Source organism: Muscardinus avellanarius (genome assembly GCF_963383645.1).
Source record: "Muscardinus avellanarius genome assembly, chromosome: 1".
NCBI lineage: Eukaryota > Metazoa > Chordata > Mammalia > Rodentia > Gliridae > Muscardinus > Muscardinus avellanarius.
The window spans coordinates 217,003,160-217,026,929 of NC_137786.1; the positions used below are offsets into that span (position 1 = coordinate 217,003,160).

General features: G+C 38.9%; 1 protein-coding gene across 1 annotated transcript in view; it reads left to right on the forward strand.

Moving 5' to 3' along the window:
* Positions 1–23,770, forward strand: part of HSD17B12 (hydroxysteroid 17-beta dehydrogenase 12) — a gene marked incomplete at both ends in the record, with an annotated part of 190,309 nt that overhangs the window by 129,252 nt on the left and 37,287 nt on the right. Inside the window, 2 exons of the mRNA XM_080692845.1 lie at positions 12,637–12,701; positions 13,553–13,597. Coding sequence (XP_080548971.1) covers positions 12,637–12,701; positions 13,553–13,597 — 110 coding nt within the window. The remainder of the gene's footprint in view (positions 1–12,636; positions 12,702–13,552; positions 13,598–23,770) is intronic.

Sequence of the window (23,770 nt, forward strand, 5' to 3'; positions counted from 1 at the left end):
AGAAAAGTTTCTCCACGTCAGATGCTCTCAAAGTCCTCTCCACCCATCACGTCATGGTTTACATAAATCGTAGAATAAAAAGAGTCATTAGATTCCAGATGACCAGTGTTGTCATCCTGGCTTAGTGTATTCAGGACTGTTTGTCATCCATGAACCTCTTCTTTTGTTTTGTTTTGGCCCTACCAATACACATTGCCTGTAATTTTAAGAGGTCCCATTATAATAGCAATAATATGTATAGATAGTAAAGGTGGACCCGGCCTTATATTCTTTCCATTCCCTTTAAAAATGAATACTTGCTCTTTGAATGCACTTGGTAAGCTATACTTTGATCAATGTCCTTCCTTTCTTAGCCAAATGCAAACTCTGTTATCTTTGCTCATGCCACCACATTCCCCATTGGGAAAAGCATTTGAATTCCATTTTTCTCTCCTAAAGCCTATATTTCCCAGAATTTTCCGAAATAGAGAATAGTTGAATGTAAATACTGTGTTTACTAAACTAACAGCTTGAGCAGAGATATTCATCATAGTTTAGATCAATTTTGTCTTTGTGTACACTAAGTTTTACAAGTTGGCTAATAAAAGTCCCAAGAGTATTATTAGCTACTTAGGAAGCTATTAGTTAGCTTCCAAATGGCAAACTCCTAGATAATTGGTTTGGGATCCAAAAAGAGCTTCCTTGTATTTCAGTCCCCAAAGAATCCAAGGAAGAGGGATAGACGTTGGTGTGATAGTAAGGACCACAGGGCCAACGACCTGAGCTCAGGGAAACTTGCCCAGGATTGCTTGGAAGGAAGGGAGAATGAGCCTACTAGGAAATTGTGTAGCTTCCTAGTTCCAGTTGATTAAGGGAGCTAGGAATGGAAAGGTCTTACTGTTTTAGAAATATGTAAAGCTATAGAGTATTCTTTCTGTTCTCAGAAACTATATAAATTAGAAATTAGTTTTAAACTGCTCTCTTTGCAATATAAATACCTCTGATAGAACCAATGACATCTATCATTTACCTCTTATTGAGAATAGTCATTCAGTTTATTATCTGTCTGCTTTTAACTGAATCAGTACACTCCCCCCCTCCAAGAAATGCTACTTAAGTTAGTAAGAGATATGTAAAGTCTTTTTTTTTTTTTTTGGTGGTTGTTGTTGTTTGTTTGGGTGGTACTGGGGGTGGAACCCAGAGGCTTTCTACCTCCAGGCTATACTCCCAGACCTACTTTATATTTTATTTGGAAACAGGGTCTCACTAAGTTGCTGAGAGGCTCACTAAGTAGCTGAGGCTGGCTTCGAACCTGTGTGGTCCTCCTGTCTCAGCCTCCCAAGCACGGGGATTACAAGCGTGCGCCACCATGCCTGGCTGTGGAAAGTCATTTTGAAATGGAGAAAGATATGAATGGAAAGAGGAAACTATAGTGGTAGGTTGGTGATTGTTGTGGTGCTGAGATAAACTTCATGTACTTGGAAATGCCACTTTCCCCCCTCTTTTTTTTAAAAAAAATTTTTTATTGAACATAAGTAGTATACATTTAAACTATATTTGGTGCCCTCTCCCCCCCGCCCCCGTTTTCCCTCCCCCCTCCCACCAATGGTTGTCCAGGTTAACCATGTCTTATTCATAATTTTACACATGTTCAGGTGTAGACCCTCATTAATCAAGATCAGCCTTCCTCCTCTCCTATCTTTCCATTCAAACTTTGCTGGTATTTCCCCTCCATTATCTGGAGTCCCACTGGTATCCTTTGTGTTTCCTAGTTTGGGCATATTAGAGGAAACATGTATCTTCTCCTTCTGTGCTTGGCTGATCTCACTTAACATGATGCTCTCCAGGGCTTTCCATCTTCTTGCAAATGATATAATTTTGTTCTTCTTTATGGCTGAATAGAATTCCATTGTGTGTATTTCCCACAGTTTTGCTATCCATTCATCTGTTGATGGTGATCTGGGTTGGTTCCATATTTTGGCTATTACAAATTGTGCTGCTATGTTCTTATCAGTTTTTGTTGTTTTTTTTTTTTTTGAAGCCCAAGTATAAATGATTTTAGCTTAAGAAAGCAGAAACTAGTAGCCTAAGAAACTAGGAAAGGATTGTAGGAGTGTGATCAAATGATAGTTTGGGAGCTAGGGGATGGAGTTTCCCTGTTAATACCAGGATAAGATCTTTGTGCCTTCTAAAGACACTTCTGAAACTTCCCTTTTATATATAGTACTGCTATCACATTCTGTCACTACCTACCCAGAGTTAGCATGGATACCATAGGGTCAAAGGCACAGTTTTCAACAAAGTCCTCATTTCAGATGTCAGCTATAAGTTTGGGGGTCCCTGGGGGACCTGCCGTGTTAACCAGCTGGCTACAAATTTTTGAGTTCCCATCATTTCCTCAGGCTTGACCATTAGTTAGAACCATCCACAGAACTCAGGAGAGTACAGTACTCATGATCACAGTTTTCTTATGAAGGGTGCAAACCAGGCTCAGCCAAATGATGAGGCACACAAAGCAAGGTTGAGATGGTCCCAAACACAGAGCTGCTTCTGTGTTCCCTTCTTTACAGTCGGGGCACCCTCCCAGCACATCCATGTGGTTCTCCAACCAGGAAGCTTCCCCAGGCTTGAGTGTCCAGAGTTTTTATTGGGGTTTCAGTATATAAGCATGATTACTCGGATCATTGGCTGTGTGATTGAACTCAATCCCCAGCCATCCTGTCTTACGTGAAGATTGATCTGCCTCAAAGGCCCAACTGTTAATCACAGAGTTGGTCTTTCTGGTGACCAGCCCCCATCTTGAGTCATTTTGATATAAACTCAGGTGTGATCTGGGGTCTCGCCATTAATAGTGAAGACACTGCTATCACTCATGGAATTCCTAAGATCTATAACTTTCATCCCATTAACAAAGGCTGGACAAGTCCTTTATTATACAGCACCTTTTCTTTCCTATTTTAGAAAATATTAATGGACTGCAGTATGATATTCCAATCCACAGTATATGATGTGTAATGGTAAGAGCTATCACCTCAAACATTTACTGTTTCTTTGTGTTAATAATGTTGAAAAGGCTGTCCTTTCTCCAGTATATGTATTATCAAAGCTTTTTCAAAAAAGGGTGTTAGGAAAACTGGCTATCCATATGTAGAAAATGGAACTAAACCTTAACCACTGACCCTTTACCAAAGTCAACTTAAGATGATTCAAAGGCCTAGAAATTAAACCAGAAACTTTGAAACTGCTAAAAAGAGGGCATAGGACCAATACTTTAATACATAGGAACAGGTAGAAACTTTCTCAATAAGACCCTGAAAACTTAAGAAAGTAAAACAAAAATTAATGAATAGAATAGCAATAAATTAAAAAGCTTTTGCACAGCAAAGGAAACTATCAAGAATGTATAGAGAGAGCCTATAGAATGGGAAAAGATATTTAGTGCCTGCCCATGAGACAAAGATCTAGAATATATAAAGAGCTTAAAAGCTTACCACTAAAAAAATAATAATAATAACCCAATCAAAAATGGGCAACAGAACTGACTAGACTCTTTTCAAAAGAAGAAATACAAGCCGGGCGTGGTGGTGCATGCTTGTAATCCCTGCACTTGGGAGGTGGAGACAAGAGGATCACACAGGTTCCAAGCCAGCCTCACTGACTTAAGAGACCCTGTTTCCAAATAAAAATATAAAAAATAGGTCTGGGAGTGTAGCCTGGAGGTAGAAAGGCTTCCAGGAACCCCAGTACCACACACACACAAAAAAGAAGAAATACAAATGGCCAACAAATATATGAACAATTGTTCAACATTTCTAGCAATCAAGAAAATGCAAATTAAAACTATAACGACATTCTGTCTGACCCCAGTTAGAATGGCACTCATCAAGAACACAAATATTAATAAGTGCTGGTGAGGTTGTGGGAAACAGGATCCCTATTAACACTGTTAGTGGGAATGCAAACTAGTACAGCTGCTATGGAGATCAGTTTGGAGGTTTTCTCAGAAGGTTGAGAATGACCCAGTGATAGTTCTCCTAGACATTTTCCCAAAAGAAATTAAATCAAAATATCTTAATGATACTTTAATTTTATGTTCATAGCAACACAATTTACAATAGCCAAATTATGGAGCCAGCCTAGGGGTTTAGTCAACAGATGACTAGATTACAAAACTTTGGTATATATACACAGTGGAGTTTTACTCAGCCATAAAGAAGAACAAAATCATACTATTTGCAGGAAAATGAATGGAACTCGAGAATATTCTACTAAATGAGTTTAGCCAATCTCTAAAAATGAGTGGACATCTGTTTTCTTTTATATAGGAAGCTAGAGAGATATTCAGAAATAATGGGAGACAGATGAGATTAGACACCAGGGGAGTGACCAAGGGGGTTAGGGAAGGGAGGAGGTGAGACAAAGTTATAAAGAATGTAATAGTTGAAATAATGCTATGAATGTATCTGAAAGTACCAATTCCAATCTCAAAGACATGCAAGAGGGTGAGGGATGGGAGAAGAACTTGGTGGGCTGGGCACCAAGAGCTGTGTGCATGCATTTTTCTGACGTTATATACCCTAATACAATGTAAGATGTACCAAATTTAAAAAAAAAAAAAGAACACTGAAAGTCCTCTGTACTAGTTATTTGAAACATACAATTGTTCTCAACTGTACTTACCCTACTGTGCTAGAGAGCATTATAAGTTATTTTTCCTTTCCAACTACAGCCCTGTACTAATTAGCTATCCTCTATGTGTCCTTCCTTCTCTCGACCTGACGCAGCCTTTGGTAACTACTATTTTACTCTTTGTTAATTGAGTCATTCAGTCAATCTTGTATTAATTCACTAAACAAGTAAAATTTCAGAGCTGTCTCAGTAAATGAATCAGACATTGTTTCTGCTTTCTTAGGAAGATAGAATAGGTAGCTATTGAACAAGTAGTTGGGCATGAGTTCCATGTCATGAGAGAGTATGTTATTGAGAAAGTTACAGGAGTCACAGATGGTCTTCCTGAAGAAGTAGTATTTCAGTTGAAACCTGAAGCCGACTCTGGAAGGAGAGATGCAGGAAGGGTTTCTGGTAGGAGGACCAGTAAGTTCAAACACTCTGAAGTCTGTGCATGGCATGCTGGAAGAACTGCCAGGAGACCTGTAAACCTGGAGCAAGAATTCAAGGGAAATAGTAGCAAGAGAGGAGTCTAGAGGTTAAGCAGAGCCATATACAAAACTCTTAGAAAACCAGGTTACCAAATTTGCACTCATTAAAAGGAAAACTTAAGAAGAACTAAATTTAATAGTGTGTGTTTGAGCAGAGAACTGTTCGCATATCAGGTAGCATTCAGAACCCAGAGAGGCTCATAGAGCTGTGCAGTGTGGCCAGCGGCGTTCACAGTAGAACATGGAAATGTTCTGTAGAACAGCTTGACGGGCACCGCCCTCTGTGTGCAGCATTGAACATGGTCTCCGTGGTTTGATGCCTGTGATGGACCCAGGCTCATATATCTGTTACAGAAGTAAACAGCTGCAGTTTTTTATGTAGATACTCAAAGTATGGGGGGCCCATTCTCGTTTAGTTTAAGAGACTTCTTGGAAATACAGTGGAAAGCCAGTGGCAAATTCTAGGCGTCAATAGCATATTAAAATTGTGGAGCTGGGCGTGGTGGCGCATGCCTGAGACAAGAGGATCACAGGTTCGCAGACAGCCTCGGCTACTTAGTGAGACCCTTTGCAACTCAGTGAGACCCTGTTTCAAAATAAAGAATAAAAAATAGGGCTGGGGTTGTAGATTGTAGGTAGAATGCCCCTGGGGGTTTCCATCCCCAGTGCCAAAAAAAAAAAAAAAAAAATTTTTTTTTTGAGAGATCCTTCCCAAGTGCAAAAAGGTAAGAACTGATATGAGACCAGTAAGATTATTTCAGCAATAAAACATAAGATGAGGGTCATTTATATTAGGATGGCAGTGGTAGAAATAGAAATGATTGACTAAGTGAGGTGCTTAGGAAATAGACAATAGGACCAGTTTTGATGAGGAGCCTCAACCAGATCTTGAGTGAAAAACAACAGTAATTTTTTACATCATTATTGCCAACACTCATTGAGCATTTTTATACGCCAGGCACCATGATGATAGATCTCATATAATCCCCAGCAACCCTGTAAGGTAGATATAAATGTGTCTGTGTCCATTTTACAGACAGCAAAGAGACTTAGAGGCTAAATTCATTGTTGAGAATTAGACAACTAGTAAAGAACAACTTCTAGGATCTGGCTTTGATAACTGGTGGCATTTCTCTAAGACAGAAAACTCCAGGTCTGGGGCAAATTCTGTAGAGCAAAATGATTTCTTCACTTTGCAAATATGTTAAGCTTGAGAAGACGTGAGAAACCCAAGTGGAGATTCAAGGAGACAGGTGGCTCACTGGGCATGAACGTCTCTGCTAGAAGGGAGCCTTTTTTGTATTGAATGAGGCAGAAGCCTGGCATTGCCAATCATGGTAAGCAGAATAGGAGCATAAATTTACACACACACACACACACACACACACACACACACACACACACCACAAACACACACACTTGGAGACTCAGCAGGAATATAATCAGACTAAGAGTAGTGCCTCTTAGTTCCATTAGATGTGTTGACTAAGATTGTATTTCTAAGGTGAGCATAAAACTTTCAGACTTCAAATTTATTTCCTTTTACTCAGAACCCACTAATGATATTAATTAAAACAGAGCCTTTAACTTAAAACTGGGTAAGTAGCTTTGCGATTTCAGAAATGTAAATAGGAATGTAAGTCACGAAATCAGTGTTCCCCCGTTAGCCAGCATTTGACGACCAGCCTCATGTCACTCTTGTTTCCTCACCCTCCTTTCTAACTTTATCTATGGCAAATCTTACCTAATTTTGTAACGAGGATCACACAGCAATTTATAATTAAACCGTGGAAATGTTCTGTTTTGTTGCTTCTGACTCAATCTTAATTTTTCAATTTCCGATTAAGGCACTGCAAATTTGAAGCCTTGTAAACTCTCTTTTATTTGGATATTGCTACTCACAAGTGTATGAAAACTGTAAAGTTTGCAAAATGTTTTACATGGTGTTCCAAATATCATCTGTCAGTGTATGAACATGTGCTAGCTACAGCAATATGTTAAAGAAGGCAAAGAAGACATCTCTTGCATCACTTTCCACAGTCTGAGACTGGGAGCCAGATCTACTTGAATTCAGGAAAGAGGGCAGAGCAGGAGTCAGGAGAAATTTGGTCAGTATCGAGAGCTCTTCTGATTCACTGCCATCCCGAGATCTGTCTCCCAGAAGGACTTCTGTTCTTTGATGTTGATCATGTAAAATAGAAGCAGGGCACTTTGTGCTAGGTACAATAAATTTTTGTTGGATTAATGACCCTGTAATAATGAAAACTCTTCTTTCTCCACTTATTGACATATTAATATGTTTCGGGTGTCAGGTTAAAGATTTCGTACATGTATCTCATTGGATTCTTAGATTATTATCCCTATTTCATATATAAGAATAATGAGAAAACTGAGACTTATCAGGGTGAAATCACATGCCTCTTGTTAGAAACTTGTGGTTTTAGAGCCAAAACTAACCTCTGGGCTATGTTGGACTTTGAAGGCTGTATCTGCTTTTTGTTGTGTTTTGTTTTGTTTCCAGTTATGGGGACTAATCCCGGGCCTCATGAATCTAGGCAAGTGCTCTACTACTGGGCTACTTCTCCAGTTCTTTTCTTAAAATTTTATCTCAAAAATTTAAGACAGAAAGGATTTCCTCCCCTTTTGGTATAATCACTATTAATGAAGTCTGTGTTTTAAGAATTTAGTTTTTTCAGTTTAATGAAACCAACAGCTGTTGTTTTCTCTTTCTTTCTTTCTTTTCTTCTTTCTTTTTTTGTAGTACTAGGGATTTTACCTCTGAGAGATATACCCCCAGCCTTTTTTTTTTCTGGCACCCAGGGGCATTCTTCCTTCAAACGACACCCCCAGACCTATTTTTTATTCATTATTTTATTAAATAGGGTCTCACTGAGTTGCAAAGGACCTCACTAAGTAACTGAGGATGGCTGCGAACCTGGCCTCCTGTCTCAGCCACCTGAATGCTGGGATTACAAGCGTGCGCCACCACGCCTGGCGTTGGATTTTCTTAAGTAAGAGATATGGAAGTGATTTTTTATAAGCAGCATGATGGAAGTTAAAATAACATTAAGAGTTATTTTGTAGATTTGTAGATTTTCTGAGTCTTTAAAATGCAGCACTTATGTTTTCCTGAGTGTTTTCTGGAGTTTTAGATGGGGCTGCAGAGAGGGATCAGCTCTGTGAGGGTTACACCTCTATCCACATCAACTTCTCTTCCCACTTCCCTTGTCCTTGGTCCTGGTCTGCTTTCCTCTGTTCTCTGTCTGCCTCATCTTTTCAACTGGGTTCTTTCCAGTCTTAAGACTCCAGTGAGAGGCTGATGGGAAAGAATTTACTATTGTTCAAGGTCGGTGGTGATTACTAGGCTAGGCATGGTATGTGCATTACATGTATAAGAGGTTTCCATAGGCCACTGGAAATTATATCCATTTCTGGTGGCTTACTTCAAGAATTCAAGAAAACTCGCTAATAACGTAATATTTAATGCTAATTTAAGATATTACCAGTTAGAAGGGATTTTCAGCTTTCTGAATGATGTTGGAACAATTTGTGACATTGCTTGGTTTTATAAATCCAATAACGAATCTTGTAAAATATAGAGATGGCATTGCCTGCACCCACTCTTAATGAGATTAAAGTATAATGATAATATTTCCATCTTTCACTCCTATCCAAAGCTGTTTTCTGTTTGCAATCCCCTGAAAGCCCTCTGCCTGCTATTTGGTCATTGCTGCCACCTGATGTCTCAAAATGAGATTGCAGTAGATTTGCCTTTTCCAAAAGATCGGCGCTATTTTGCAGTTTATGGAAATAACTATTTTGGAATATCGGGAAATCCAGACTTTCCTTCTGAAGGTTTGATAACGGAGTCTGCTAAAATAAGCTGACAAGAATAGGTTAACAGGGGAAAAGGCTTACAAATTGATTAACATTTACATGTGTATGGGAGCCATGTGAAATAGGAAATTCAAAGAGTCTGACAGTTCAGGCCTAAGTACCCTCTTGGTAGGGGAGGGGAAGAGGGAATGTATTCAGTTTTAGACGGAGAGGAAATGATTTTTAGGGGCGATGAATAGACCCAGGGAACAGATAATGCCTAGGACAAAGTTCCTCTAGGCTCTAGGTGTGATGTTTGATTTTCAGTATTCTCCTCTGTGATATGAGTTTAATCTTCCTTGGTTAATGAAATTTCAGTAAGAAGATTGAAGGCAATTGTGCTCCTCTTTGGTGGATCCGGTCTCTAAGTCGATAAGAGAACTTCAAAGAAAAGCCTCATCTGGAATCTGCTGATCCCTAAATGCCTTTAATTTAAAATTATCAGCATAGCAAGGGACCATATTTGGGGGTATCATTTTCTGAGCATCCAACAAGAGCAACAGTTGTTTCTATACTCTTGAAAAATAGTACTCTGCAGTGATTCTTTATTGTGGAAAGAAAGTAGCACACATTCCACAAACAAAAGGTGCAAACAATGATCTAAGAAAGGATATGAGTGTCCTACTGCCTTGCACAGGATACGTTGCCCATTGTGACCTCATAAAATTGGACTTGACGCTCTGAAAAGCCAATTCTAACTCTAACTTTATTGTTTCCACTTATGTTCAGAAAGGCATAGTCCTTCTAATCTACATGGTGCTATTTACTTCTTCAGGCTAAAGTTCCGTGTTACACTTGTTTTCTTTTAGAGCGATGTTAAAAGTTCTCATGTTTGCTTAGTTACACGTGGATTTTCTTACCTCAACTTTGTACTTGTAGATTATGTTGAGATTTTTTTTTTCCCCCCTGTGGTACTGGAGTTCCTGGAAACCCTCCTACCTCTGGGCTACACTCCCAGACACCTATTTTTTTATATTTTTATTTGGAAACAGGGTTTCTTAAGCCAGCGAGGCTGGCTTCGAACCTGCGCAATCCTCCTGTCTCGCCTCCCAAGTGCAGGGATTACAAGCACGCGCCACCACGCTCGGTTTATGTTGAGATTTTTAAGTCAACTGTCCATTTAAAGTTTCCAGGTTTAAAAAATAAGAACAAAACAACAACAAAAAACCCCACCATGTCTGGATTTTGAAAGGTGCATAATTATACTGTTTAGTTTCCTTTAATATTTTTAAGTATGGCATTAATGTTTCCATAGCTTAGAAAGAAATCTGAGGACAAAAAGCTTATAGAGAATGAAGGGAGATGGGATTTGCTGTACATGATGGGATTTTTAAATCCTGAAAAATATTACAATTTGGCAAAAAATTTCCTCAAAGATTCTGCTATCTTAAACTGACTTTGTAAAGAATATTGTGTGTATATGTGGCGTTGTAAGAAGTATCTCGGTTTCTCTTAGTCACTTTAAGTTATTCTTTATAATTATGTGATGGTGAAGGCAAAGTCAAGGGATCCCGTCAACTAGTCAACTAGTCTAGACTTAATTGTTAGTGGACCTTTTATAGAATTAGTTCCTGGGATGCCTGGTGGAGGGAAAACCCACTGAACAAAATAAAAATGAATTTGTACCTGCTGTTATTGATTAGACTTGGATATGATCCTTATACAGTTGGGCATGATTCCTAATTGAATGCAGTTTGCTTTGCCAGTTATCTTTTTACATCTTTTTAGACGAGTTGCAGTGGTCTGTTCACACCATCCTGACTGAATTTTGCAAGTGAAATTTGGAGACCCAGCTTCAAGTGACTGCTTAGCCAAATATAGAGCCCTTACTGAGTTCCTTTGAACTACTACTTTCTTTGTTAGTCTATTGAAAAGTTACTATCACTGCTCTCAGGTTTATCTGGCACAATTCCTTATAAGCTTTAGCAGACTGATCATAATTATCACTTTGCAACTGAAACCTTTCTTTTCTATACTTCAGTTTTGTTAATAAACATTGCTATCAGATTTTTATTATCTTTATTTTTATGTGGGTCATATTAAAATTGGCTTACATTCAGGCTGTGCTATTATCTTAACTATTGCTGAGACTTTTTTCTGAGCTGCATTCTGGATGGTGTATGGAGGCTTTAATGTAATGGTTAACAGCCTAGCCTCTGATGTCAAATTTCCTGAGTTTGAATTCTGGCTTGGTTTGTTCTATCATCTTAGGCAAGTTATTTAACTGCTTGAATTTCAGGTTCTTTTATATAAAAGGGAGATAATAGAGGCTACCTAATAGAATTGTTGTGACAAATATAGATAAGAGCTGGACATGGTGGTACACTCTTGTAATTCCACTACTTGTGAGACTGAGACAGGAAGAATACAGGTTTGTCACCAGCTCCAAGAACTTAGGAAGACCCCGTTTCAAAATAAAAAATAAAATCAGGCTAGGGTTGTAGCTCGGAGGTAGAATTCCCCCCTGGATTCCATCCCCAGTAATGTGCGCACGCGCGCACTCACACGCACGCACGCACAAACACACACATCATCTATTTCATTACTTAGTTAATGAATATTTGGAACTGAGTGTGTAGGCACATGCCTGTATTCCCAGTGACCTGGGAGGCTGAGGCAGGAAGATCACAAGTTCAAGAACAGCCTAATAAAGTCAGTGACACCCTGTCTCAAAAAAGGGACTGGGGATGTAGTTCAGTGGTAGAGTGCCCTTGGATTTAATTCCCAGTACCACCGTGTGTGCGTGTGTAAAAAATTGTAGATACTCTTAGCCCCACCTTAGCTTAGGTGACTGGAAGGTGGGGGTAGAAGGAAAACTAAGGCCTGAACTCAGCCTCCGATGAATGGTTTATCAGACACATATAGTCTGACCCAGTCTCTTGGCTGCCATAAAGAAATCTTTCTTCATTTTCTAGATGAAATCAGGCTTTCTAGGGATAGATGTTCTCTGCACTCCGTCATGTAGTCATTGTTTGACTTTGGGGGGGTCGAGCACCCTTTTCTTCCTACTAGATTGTGTGCACCATGATGTGAGGAACTTTCTTTTCCTAGTTTCTGGTGCATGTGTTGCCAAAAAGTGTATGGCAAATATTTGTTGTATGACTAAACTCTTGTGTTAGAGATGAACAAATTGAGATGCATAACATATGTGACTTACTCCAGGTTACACGTTTTCAGAAATATTATAACTAGAATTCAAGTTTCCACTCTTCTTACAGTACTGTCCTCTCTGCTACACTATGAAAATTTAAGATGTAACAAAGAGTTTATTCATATCTGCAAATTACTATTATAGAGAAGATACGTGTGTGTGTGTGTGTGTGTGTGTGTGTGTGTGTGTGTGTGTGTAAACTCTCCCAGTGGGCTATGGAAAGTAAGAGGTTAGTAGAAGTCCTTTTGAAAGAGGTTCAATGCTAGTATAGACAGAAAGCCTTAATGAGGGAAGACTTTTTGAACCAGACCGCTAATGGTGGATAGATTTTGGATAGAAAGGTGTGGGAAAGGTCATGCTAGACATAAATAATATTTTATGTAATTTTATCATTTTAGTCTTGATAGCTTTAATCTCATTATTTTGATAAATCTTTGAAATATATTAGCTAATGATCTTGTCTCATTGCAGTGAACAACGTGGGAATGTCATATGAATATCCTGAATATTTTTTGGAAATTCCTGACTTGGATAATGTGAGTCTTTCTTTGCCACTTATGATAAAAAGAATGTATGCAGGTATTGGTGAGACACTCGGGTACTATGATCCAGACTGAGCATTACATCCCGGCTCTTCTACTTAACGCCCAAGCTACTCTGGGGGTAAACTTAACCGTACTTAGTCTCCGTTTCCTCACTTGTAAAATAGGCAGCTTCATAGGAATGCTAGAAGATTGAATGAGAAAATATTTATAACCTCATTTATACAGTTCCAGGATCAGTAGCAGCTCTGTTTATCACCATCATTAGTATTAGTATTAGTATTAGTATTAGTATTAGTATTAGTATTATATCAACACAGCTCTATTTTGTGTTAAGATTTAAAAATCAAAATAAGTTAAGATACAGCAGCAAGTTGATTCAAGTAAACCAGCTCTGCCAAAAGGAAAGCTATATCCTTGATATATACATAATCATTTAATGAAAACTAAGAAAGCACATTATTAAAGGACTATGTGGATTTTTAAAAACTATTAAAACCTTAAACTCAGTAATTTCTACTCGCCGTATTAGTAGAGAGGAAATTATGAAGTGTTCTATTTATATTAGATTTAGTGTGTCTTTTCACTTCCAGATTTTATCTACACCATTTACTTTGTCTTTTGAATATTAGCATGAATTGCTGTTTTTATTAGAAAAATACTCTAACAGTGAAAATAAGAGAAAATTTGTCCCTCCACCCCAACTCATCATTTTTCAAGGTCTCTCTAACACCTGGGGAAACTTCCAGTGCTTCTCTAGATTACCAAAGTATCCAAAGTATATATGTAATGAATGTGGTCATTTCCATGGTCAAATGTACATAAAAGTATCTATTTTTTTGCAGGTCATTAAGAAACTGATAAATATCAATATTGTTTCTGTTTGTAAGGTAAGCCACTTTGTTATAAATGTTTTTTTTTTCTGGTTCTTTCTGTTTAAAAACACTGATATGTAGTCATTTGGTTCACTTCACTTCAGTCAACTCTTGTTTAGAGTCAGCATGTATTTCAAATGAACATGGGTTATTTACTGAGTCTTCACAGAGCAGAAAGAACTAACCACCAAACACATATCTGTATTATTTTTATTTTTAACCAGCCAGCAGTTAGGAAGTATTGTCTATTAAAAAAAAAAAAAAACAAAAACCACTGTGGTAGGTACTGGGTCTGTAAAAACTTAGGATAAAGATTGATTGACTTTGTGCATCTGCTCTTCATCACTGATAATTTTTTTTATTTTATCTCCCCTGTGATTTATTTAAACTGATAACTTTAATGTTCTGGTACAACATTATATGGGAACATGACACTGTATAGTAATGAGAGTGATTTTTATTAGCCACACATAATAACCAGCTTTGTTGTTAGTGGCTAAGCATGTGTTATAACCATGTCACTTGTATATACCAATAGAATACAGCTATTATCTGCTAAAAGGAACAATACCTTTTCTTAAAATTTTTAACAGTAACTACAAAAAAAAACCAGCAACCCATATTTGATGATATACACCAGATCAACCAAAAATATTATTACCTGAGGCAGAAATCCCCTGGTCAATGTCAGATGCGTTAAATTTGAACATTTTATGGAAAACTAAATATATTTCAGTAACTCATATATGTTAGTTTAAGGAAATAAAACTGTTGATCTCAGAACTATTCAAATTGATCAGATATCAGAATTTTGTACCTTCCCTGGGTCACTACGACTTCACTTAGGGTGCTCTGTATCTCGAGTCTGTTGTAATCTCAGCTGCCACTACTCTTTTACTGGGTTGTATCGCAAAGTCTCATACCCATGAAGTTAATCAAGGCTGTGCGAGACCGTGGGGGTACCAGGCTGGGCGTTTTCCCACAGGGAGCTGTGACTAGGGTGTGGTATCTCTGCCACTGCTACTCCTTCACTGGGTTGGACTGCAAAATATCCGATTCAAGGAGATTATCAAAGCTGTGCAAGTCCCTGGGAGTGCAGTACAGAGATTTCTCATTTAAGGGCCGCAATTACACTCACGGTTATTGTGTGCGCAGATCTGGAGCTGTGGCAGGGCGCAGTGAACTGTCGCCACTGGCAATATGGCGCCGCTGCCATGCCCTCGGCCGTGAGGCTGGTGTATTTCTTTTCTGGTTTTGAGCTCCGTTCTGAGTCCCTTGAAGGCATGATGAGCTTGGCCACTGGGAGTTTTAGACATTCACTGCGCTGAAAGAACTGCTGAATTACACCCGAATGATCTGCAGCTGTTCACTTCAGCTCCTTGTTTACCTTTCCTCTCTGGAGCCTGGTGCTATGAGGGAAGATGGCGCCGGCGTGGCTCCACTGCTACATTGCGGGCTTGATTTCTGGTCTCTGGTTGTTGTTCTAGTCTTTTTTTTCTCTGTCCCTTGTGTTTACATATTTTATTTCTCTGCTGATGGTGTTTTCTGGCTATGAGAAGCACTGATTTTGTGGCAAGAGATCGAGTTTTAGCGGGACCTGTAAACGCTGCTTTTCTTGGTCACCATCTTTCCGTGGGGGGAAAAAATTGATCAGATAAATATAGTTAAGAATTAGTTGTTAATTTTGACAACAGTAACAACTGTGCTGTAGCCTTAGTCTTTTTCTCTATTGTGAATGTTTAAGGAAAAATTCTCCTGTGTCTTCATGTCCCAAGAGCAACTATAACCTTTACATGTTTGATTTCAAGTCCAAGAATCCAATAATGTTATGCCTTGCCCAAGTTGGCACATATGGCTATCCTCCTAGTGTAACACATGTGTCCTTTTTAAAACACAGAACATTTGACATCTTGCCTCCTTAAAGACACCTCAAACAGACTATATTTTAAAGTCGCAATAATTGGTTTATTGTTACTAACCAAGCTTTTTTTTTAATCACACATAAGATTCATTTAAAGTGAGGTGAATCACCAGCAAGTGGGTCTGTTTCTAGAGTTAGAACAGGACAATATGCATAAAATTGAAGCTTTAAAAACACAGTTAATATGGGCATACCTGTGTCATTTTAAATGCATTTCCCTTAGCATATTTGTATAGATATAATCATTCTTTAACAATTTCATGTGGGTTCAAGTTAATTAAGTAATGCTACCATTTACTAGTGATATTGGACCTTGGGCAAGTTATTTAACCTTGCTGTTTCAGTTTTTCATCTATAAAAATTGAGAATGATAATTCTCTTTACCTCATAGTTATGAGAATTAAACAAGGATATATATATACTTCTTAGAACAGTACCCAGATTATATAGTAAGCGCTCTAAAAATATTATTCTATTATTATTAAACTTAGAATTGATATTTTTATAAATATGCACAGTTTTTTATTGGTGCATTGTAGTCATATTTGTTAATGGAGTACTAGATGGTGGAGGCATATATGCACACATCACCCAATTAGCCCTTACCCCATTCCCTCCCCATTCCCTCCCCTCTCTCCTTCTCATATTTGGCTTAGTGATTGACTTAGATATGTTTATGTATTCTTTTTTCAAAAGCAAAGCTCTTTGATCAAATCAGTATCATTTCTAGTCTATGATTTCGATATTTTGTGGGTTTTCCTTTTGAAGTGACTGATGTGTACTATTATTTTGATACATCTTTTCTGGTACATTTGGCCGAGTATTTGAAAATAATGGGTGTAGTGGGTTGCAGTGGTGCATGCTTTTAATGCCAGTACTTGGGAAGCTGAGACAGGAGGATCAAAGGTTCATGGCCGGTGAGGCCCCCTGAAACTTAGTAGGACTCTATTTCAAAATAAAGAATAAAAAATAGGGCTAGGGGTGTAGTTTGGAGGTATGTGCTCCTGGGTTTAATCCCCGGTACTGAAAAGAAAGAAAATAACGAGTGTTAAAACAATGCACACATTTCATAATGAAGAAATAGATGCAAGGGTTTAAACTTAATTTGACAGAAATCTTAATACAAGCTGCAAATTTGCCTACTGATAATTTTAATTCTTCTGTTAGATAAACTATGTAATTCTTTTACTCCAGGCCTAATAGTGTTCTCTCTTATAACCTCCCACTTGTCTGCACTTAGGTGTTTGCATAGCCTTATGATGTAAAGCCCTGGCCTCCCCTGTCTGCCTGAATGCTCACTTTGGCTGGTAGTCTATTAGAAAGAGGCCAAAATCCTGCCCTTAATCTGGGAGAAGCAGTCAACCCTCTGTGTTCACAGCCACAGCCTGTGTCCTTCATGCAGCCTCTGAGCACCCATCAGCAGGTGCAGCAGCCATCACATCGCATCCTCACTGAAAGAGCAAAACCAGCACCATAAAGAAACTTAAGCCTTTTTAAAAATCATGATGAAACAAGAGTGAGGCACCATTCCCAATCCACTGTTGAGTTACAGAGTGCCTCTCTCCCCATCTTCATTCTCCCTCATCCCCCTTCTCTTTTCACTTTGTCACATACACTTGTTCCCATGAAGGACTTAATAGAGACAAATGCTAATTTCTTAATTATTGTGAGGCATACTGATAGAAAGCAACAATAAAAATAGGATATATGCCTAAAATTTTTGTATGTTGGCTTTTTTTTTCAAACCAAATTCCATCTAAAAAGCACTAAAGGAGTTTGCTACTTAAAATATGTCTTCATTAAACCAAATAACCAATTCTTAATTGGTTTTCAATACACAGGTGAACCTGAATTTTCCTGTGCCTTTGTGGGATGCACTTTTTTAATAGAAAAACAATTTAAAATTCTTGTTTTGGGTCTTGGTCTTGTTGTCAGTGAATCGTGGAGTTAGTAGCAGCTGGAGGACAGCCGATATATTGTTGTTGTACTGTGAAGATCAATGTAGTTTCACCTCTGGCATAGCCGACTAGTGACAGGAAGAGGGTTCGACTGGAGCAGTGACGAGTGTTGTGCAAACAAGAATGCAAGGAAACAGCTCGGGCAGCAACTTGAACGCTGTGCTCAAGAGGCCAGAGAGCCCTGGAAAGCCTTACCGCAGCAGAAGCTGCAATCCCGTGTGTATTTTAAGAGAGCTAGTTCCAGTGGTAGAGTGACTTGGCAGTAGGTATTCTATGCCATGCGTGTTTATCTTATTTATACTGAGAAAAAGGCCTTCACCTGGGTGAAACTTTGTGGGTGATGCTCCCGTGTTTAGGGCTATCTCATGTTGCTGTGATTTGCCCTTGAGGCTCTTTTGATAAATTACACTTACTGTTCTTTAGTCTACCATATTATGTTTCTAAAGCCAGTGTCACATTTTCAGTAGCAGTGGCTATTTGGAGCTCTGGGATAACGGAGGTAAAAACTGCTCTGGCTAAGAATCTTAAAATCTTTATGTTAGCTGGATATCAGGGAAACTAGGGCATGGATGTGTATAGGCTAAAGCTACAATAAATTTATCAATGAATCTTCTCTCTCCAGCAAAGTTGGTCCAAGTGTTACTTCCTCACCAAACCACCTGGGGGAGTTGAATAGCTGAGGGGTTTACCAGGAGAGGCTGGTGAAATCATCAATCATCTTGCCCTGTGACTTCAAGTTTGTACCCCTAATTTGGAAGTTTGCTCAGTAAGGCCCCAGTATCATATTTTCAGTATTTCCTTTTTTTTTGGGGGGGGGTACTGGTACTGGGAATTGAACTCAGAGGCATTCTACCTTCGAGCTACACTCCCAGCCCAATTTTATTTCTTATTTGGAAACAAGGTCTCACTAGGTTAATGAGAGTCTCACTACTTGCTGAGGCTGTTCTCGAACCAGTGAACCTATCCTCCTGTCTCGGCCTCCCAAGTACTGGGATTACAGGTGTGCGCCACCACACCTGGCTTGCATTTTCAATATTTTCAATCTTGTGCTCCACCATGAGTCCTGAACAAACTGACTTGATTTTTTAAATTTTATTTACTTATTTATTTACTTATTGGTACACTCTAGTCTCACATCGTAATGTGGATTATATTGACAATGGCTTATATTCACATAGTACGTGGTGCCCCCCTTCTTCCCCTTTTCCCTCCCCAATACTGAGAGTCCAGGTTAACAATGTTATATTCACATGTATACACATATTCAAATATAGCTTTTTCATTGATTAACCTCAGCCTTCTTCCTCCTCTACCCCTCCTTTCTGGCTTTGCTGAGGTTTCCCCTCCATCATCTGGAGTCCCTCTGGTATCTCTAATACTCCCTAGCTTGAGCATATTAGAGAAAACAGATGTCTCTTCTCTTTCTGTGCTTGGCTGATCTCACTTAACATAATGTTCTCTAGGTCTTTCGTCTTCTTATGAATGACATGATTCTGTTCTTCTTTATATTGCTGAGTAGAATTCCGTTGTGTATATTTCCCACACCTTCAGGTCCTCTGTCTGCTGTCTGGTGAGTAGGTCAGGTGATTATAAAAATCACATAATATGCTTACAATAGAGTAGTAGGCAACTATATAAAGGAACAGAGTTCTTTTTTTTTTTTTTAAGTAGAGATTGAACCCAGGGGCATTCTGCCTTTAAGCTACACCCCTTGCCATATTTTAATTTTTATTTTGAAACAGGTTCTTTGAGTTACTGAGGGCCTCATTAAGTCGCTGAGGCTGGCCTTGAATGAAGACCTCCTGTCTAGCCTCCTAAGTACTGGGATGACAGAAGTGTTTACCACTCTACCCAGCTTATCTTGTTTTAGCATGAAAAAAAAACCCTGTTATTATTAAGTTTAAAAAAACAATGGATAGAAAAATGTGCAGGATGTTAATATTAGAACAAAGAACAAAGGCAAAATACGTGTGTGTGTGTGTGTGTGTGTGTGTGTGTGTATGTGTGTACACACGTGTGGAAGAATAACCAAGAAATGAAATATATTGGCTCTGAGAGAAAAATAAAGTAAAATATCCTGAGGTCAAAGGAATTTCAGGACATCACAAAATAAGGTAATGGTGGTATGGTCCAAGAGAATATTGGGGAATAAATACTAACCAGAATAGTTTTAACTGTAGACATCTGCTGTTTAGTTGTAGACAGCTCTCTTGGGCCATGTACCTCTGGCTTCCATCTGACTCTTCCATTTTTAGTGTCACCCACTAATTTGGGTTTACTGCTTCTTTCTCAGTGGCTTACTTGACCAGGCTTTCCCTTTGCCTCAGGTACTTAGAAGCTTTGCCATCTGCTTTTTCAGTTTTGTTCTCAAATGTGTAATCTTGTTCTTCTTTCCTGCAAAGCAATTAAATGGTGTAGAATCTCTATGTAAGTGACCAATATGGCAGGTCGATCAGTCTCACACTGAAAAAGTCCTATTAGGCATGTCTTCCTCCTCCTCCTCCTCCTCCTCCTCCTCCTCCTCCTCCTCCTCTTCCTCCTCCTCCTCCTCCTCCTCTTCCTCCTTACAGTTTCAGTGCTATGTGACTAAAATCTAAGGTAAATCCTGTTTCTCATCAAGAATGATGACCTTCATTCCAGAAATGGTGGCATCTAGAGACAATTTAACCTTAGGCTATTGAACCAGACTCTCCTAAAATAGTTCCAGTTTTATGCCTGGATGGATTTCCATCCCAGAATGTTGATTTTTTTTTTTTTTTTTTTGTGAATGAAATTGTTGACCTGCTGTTGATTCTGTAAGAAAAACAATGGAAAATGGGAGAAGTGTCACATTGCAGAGGCAGGTGAAATAGGTGTGATTTCAAACAGATTGTACAACGAGCTTCATCAATCTAGAGACAAAACAGATCTTGTTTAGATGGTGTTTGATTTGAGATTATTATTTGTTATTGTTATTGTTTTAATGGTACTAGGGATTGGATCTAAGGGTGTCCTGCCTCTGAGCTAACGAGGTAAAAACTGCTCTGGCCCAGTTTTATTTTATTTTGAAACAGTGTCTGTTAGGTTGCTGAGGCTATCCTTGAACCTGTGTTCCTCCTGTCTCAGCCTCCCAAGTACTGGGATTACAGGTGTGTACCACCATACCTGGCAGGTCATTTGCTTTAACATTTGCCAAATTTGGGACACAGTCCTATTCCTAGCTGTCCTTTTCTTTGATTTCTTTAATCACAATTTTAGGATCTTAGGAGCCCACAGACTCCTCTCTCCTTTTTGGATGAGCAGTGTACAAACACTATTACCTGAACTGACTTTAAATCTTACCAGAGGGGGGAAACCATTCCCTCTGAAGACCCTTCACCCTGGGCGTTGGGGCTTGCTCCATAATGCGAACCTAGGGTCTGGCCTTCCTCACAGCTGAACCTCTGAGGAAATATCCAGGCTACTACTCTGACAAATTGACTGGCGTTCTACACTTCTTTGTTTCTTTTCTTTTTCTTCCTCTTTTTTTTTAATGTTACTAGGGATTGAACCTAGCGCTCTACCACTGAGTTATATCTTCACCCTGTTTTACTTTTTTATTTTGAAACAAGATCATCCTACAGGTTGCTAAGGCTAGCCTTCAGCCTGCAATCCTTCTATCTCAGCCTCCCAAATACTGAGATTACATATGTGCCACTACATCCGGATCTTCGTTACTTTTCTTATAGCAGAGAAGGGAATGGGTAGGGATGTAACCCACAATAAAATTTATGAACCACTCTCACTTATAATGAAATATCTTTGAATTTTGTTATTTGCTTTATTGAGGGGTGGGAGGGAAGAATCTTGAACACAGGATAATGATTTAGTTCTTCCACATCTTAATAGGATGGAGATGGGTAGGGAGTCTTGTCGGCCCTTATGACCTAGATATGGTCTGGATATTGTGGCTCCATTGCACAGTGCATCTTACCTCCCCTCAGCATTCCATGTTTAATGTCAGCCTTCTACAGATTGCAAGCTCTGTGAGGACTAATATTACACCCTGTCAGTTCCCTGCCATATCCTTGTCTCACATATGGCAGGTATATAATAGACAGTTGTTTATTTGCTTGCATGCTTGGTCGTTTTGTTTTATGTTTGGTACTACGAATTGAACTTAGAACCTAGCATATGCTAGGTAAATGCTTTACAACTCGGCTACATCCCCAGACCCAACAGATTTTTTTAGAATAAATGTATGAATGAATTTTAAAAACTGAATATTCTATGTCTAGTTCTTTAGGCACAAGGATTGTATTCATTGCACGTGGCTTCGAAGGTTGAACTTGGGTTACTTGCTAATATTTCCACTGGAGTAAATTGTGAGAATTTCTGGGTCTTTGGACGTTATAGTAGAATGGGCAGAAGGTATTTCTGATTCTGGGTCAGAGGTTACAAAACAATGATCTCAAGGCTAGATATGGCTCACAATGTAGTTTGGCTTAATTTTCAAAATTGGGAAAGTTGACATCCAAATTTCTACTTCTCTTGGAGAAAAAACCCTGAAAATCAGGTGACACAGACTTCAATTGCTACGTCCCTGCAGGTGACTAGAGCTGAGTGTGTTAAGGAGTGAGGCCGCTCTCTCCTCATCACTTCGTTCCCACTCAACACACTCATTACCTTCCCGGCCTTTTTCAGGCATTGGAGTGTGAGTTCTCCTATTCCAGGTGACTCCCAAGTGTTCAGTTTACTAAAACTGAATAACTGCCTAATGGAGTTGATGGATTCGAATGGCTTTGACAAAATTGATCTTTTCTTAGACCATTTGGACTGCTATAACAGAAAATACCTTAGACAGTGGGTAACTTATAAAGAACCAAGATTTATTTGTTGTAGTTGTAGAGGCTAGGAAGTCCACAGTGCCAACAGGTTTAGTGTCTGGTGAGGGCCTTCATAGATAGTGCCTTCTTGCTGTGTGCTCACGTGGTGGAGGGGCAGACAAGCTCCCCTGGGCTCTTTATAAATGCACTGAACCCATTCATGAGAGTGGAGCCCTCATGGTGTAATCCTCTCCCAAAGTCCCACCTCTTAGTACTGCACCACACTGGAAATCAGATTACCCCATATGAATTGTAGGGCCACATCAACCATCTGCCATTCCTGTGGTTCTCTAAAATCAAAGTTCTCATCATGAAGCCCTTTACACTTTTGAAAAGCCAGTTGTTTTCTTCTCTACCACTATGTATTCATTGTATCTCGCTTATCCAGAAATGCCTTTGGAGCACATGGTAAATGTCTGGGTAAATGGACAATGAATGTAAAGCAGAAAGCATTTTTTCCTGCATGGATTTGCCTCTGGCATGTGACAGGCAACCAGTAGGGGGAGCCCTATATTAATTTGGAAACCCACAAGAATTATCTGTTCTTCAGTCTAATTGTATTAATCTGACGATTTTGCCAAGAATGCATCCCTGTACCGTGCTTCAAGAATTGAAGTTAACAACATTAAAAGACTAAGAAATCCTGAGAAGAAGAGCGTGGCCTGCACAACCGGTCCGCACCCGGGAATCTTCTAGATGAAGATATTTCAAGTTAATATCTTGAGTCTTAATCTATTTTGAAAATAGCTATCTTTGTGCTTCTAAAGTTTTTCAAATTATTGGATATATTTAGTCCTTAGAGTCTCATACTAATGGGCTACTTCAAGTATAACTATAAAAATGATGGATTTTTACCAAGCTGCATGACAACCACTTTTTCTATAATTTTCCCCTTTTTTTTTTTTTTTTTTTTTGGTGGTACTGGGGTTCCTGGAAGCCCTTCTACCTCCGGGCTACACTCCCAGACCTATTTTTTACATTTTCATTTTGGAAACAGGGTCTCCTAAGCCAGCGCGCGCGGCTAGCTTCGAACCTGCGCGATCCTCCTGTCTCCGCCTCCCAAGCGCGGGGATTACAAGCGTGCGCTACCACGCCCGGCATAATTTTCCCCTTTAAAAAAAAAAAAAAAGTAGTAGTTGTGGATTGGTCTTAAGGTCCTTTTCAGCTTAAAGCAAAGCTAATAAGTAGGAGAAATGCCTGATATATGAGTAGAAAGATAATAATCTCTTTGAGAACTTTAGGGGTCATTTCTTGTCCCAAAGTCTACCCCTTTTGAAAATTTATTTTGAAAAAAAAATTAAAAAGTGGAAGCACCTTTAATATACTATAATAGTATACTAAACTTGGGGAAAAAAGAGTATGATAATATATGTATTCTTTTTAAATTTTTGTTTTGTGATTATAAATTATGACTTTAGGTTTTTTATTATTAATTGTCATGCAGCCCTCTATTCTGGAAAGTTCT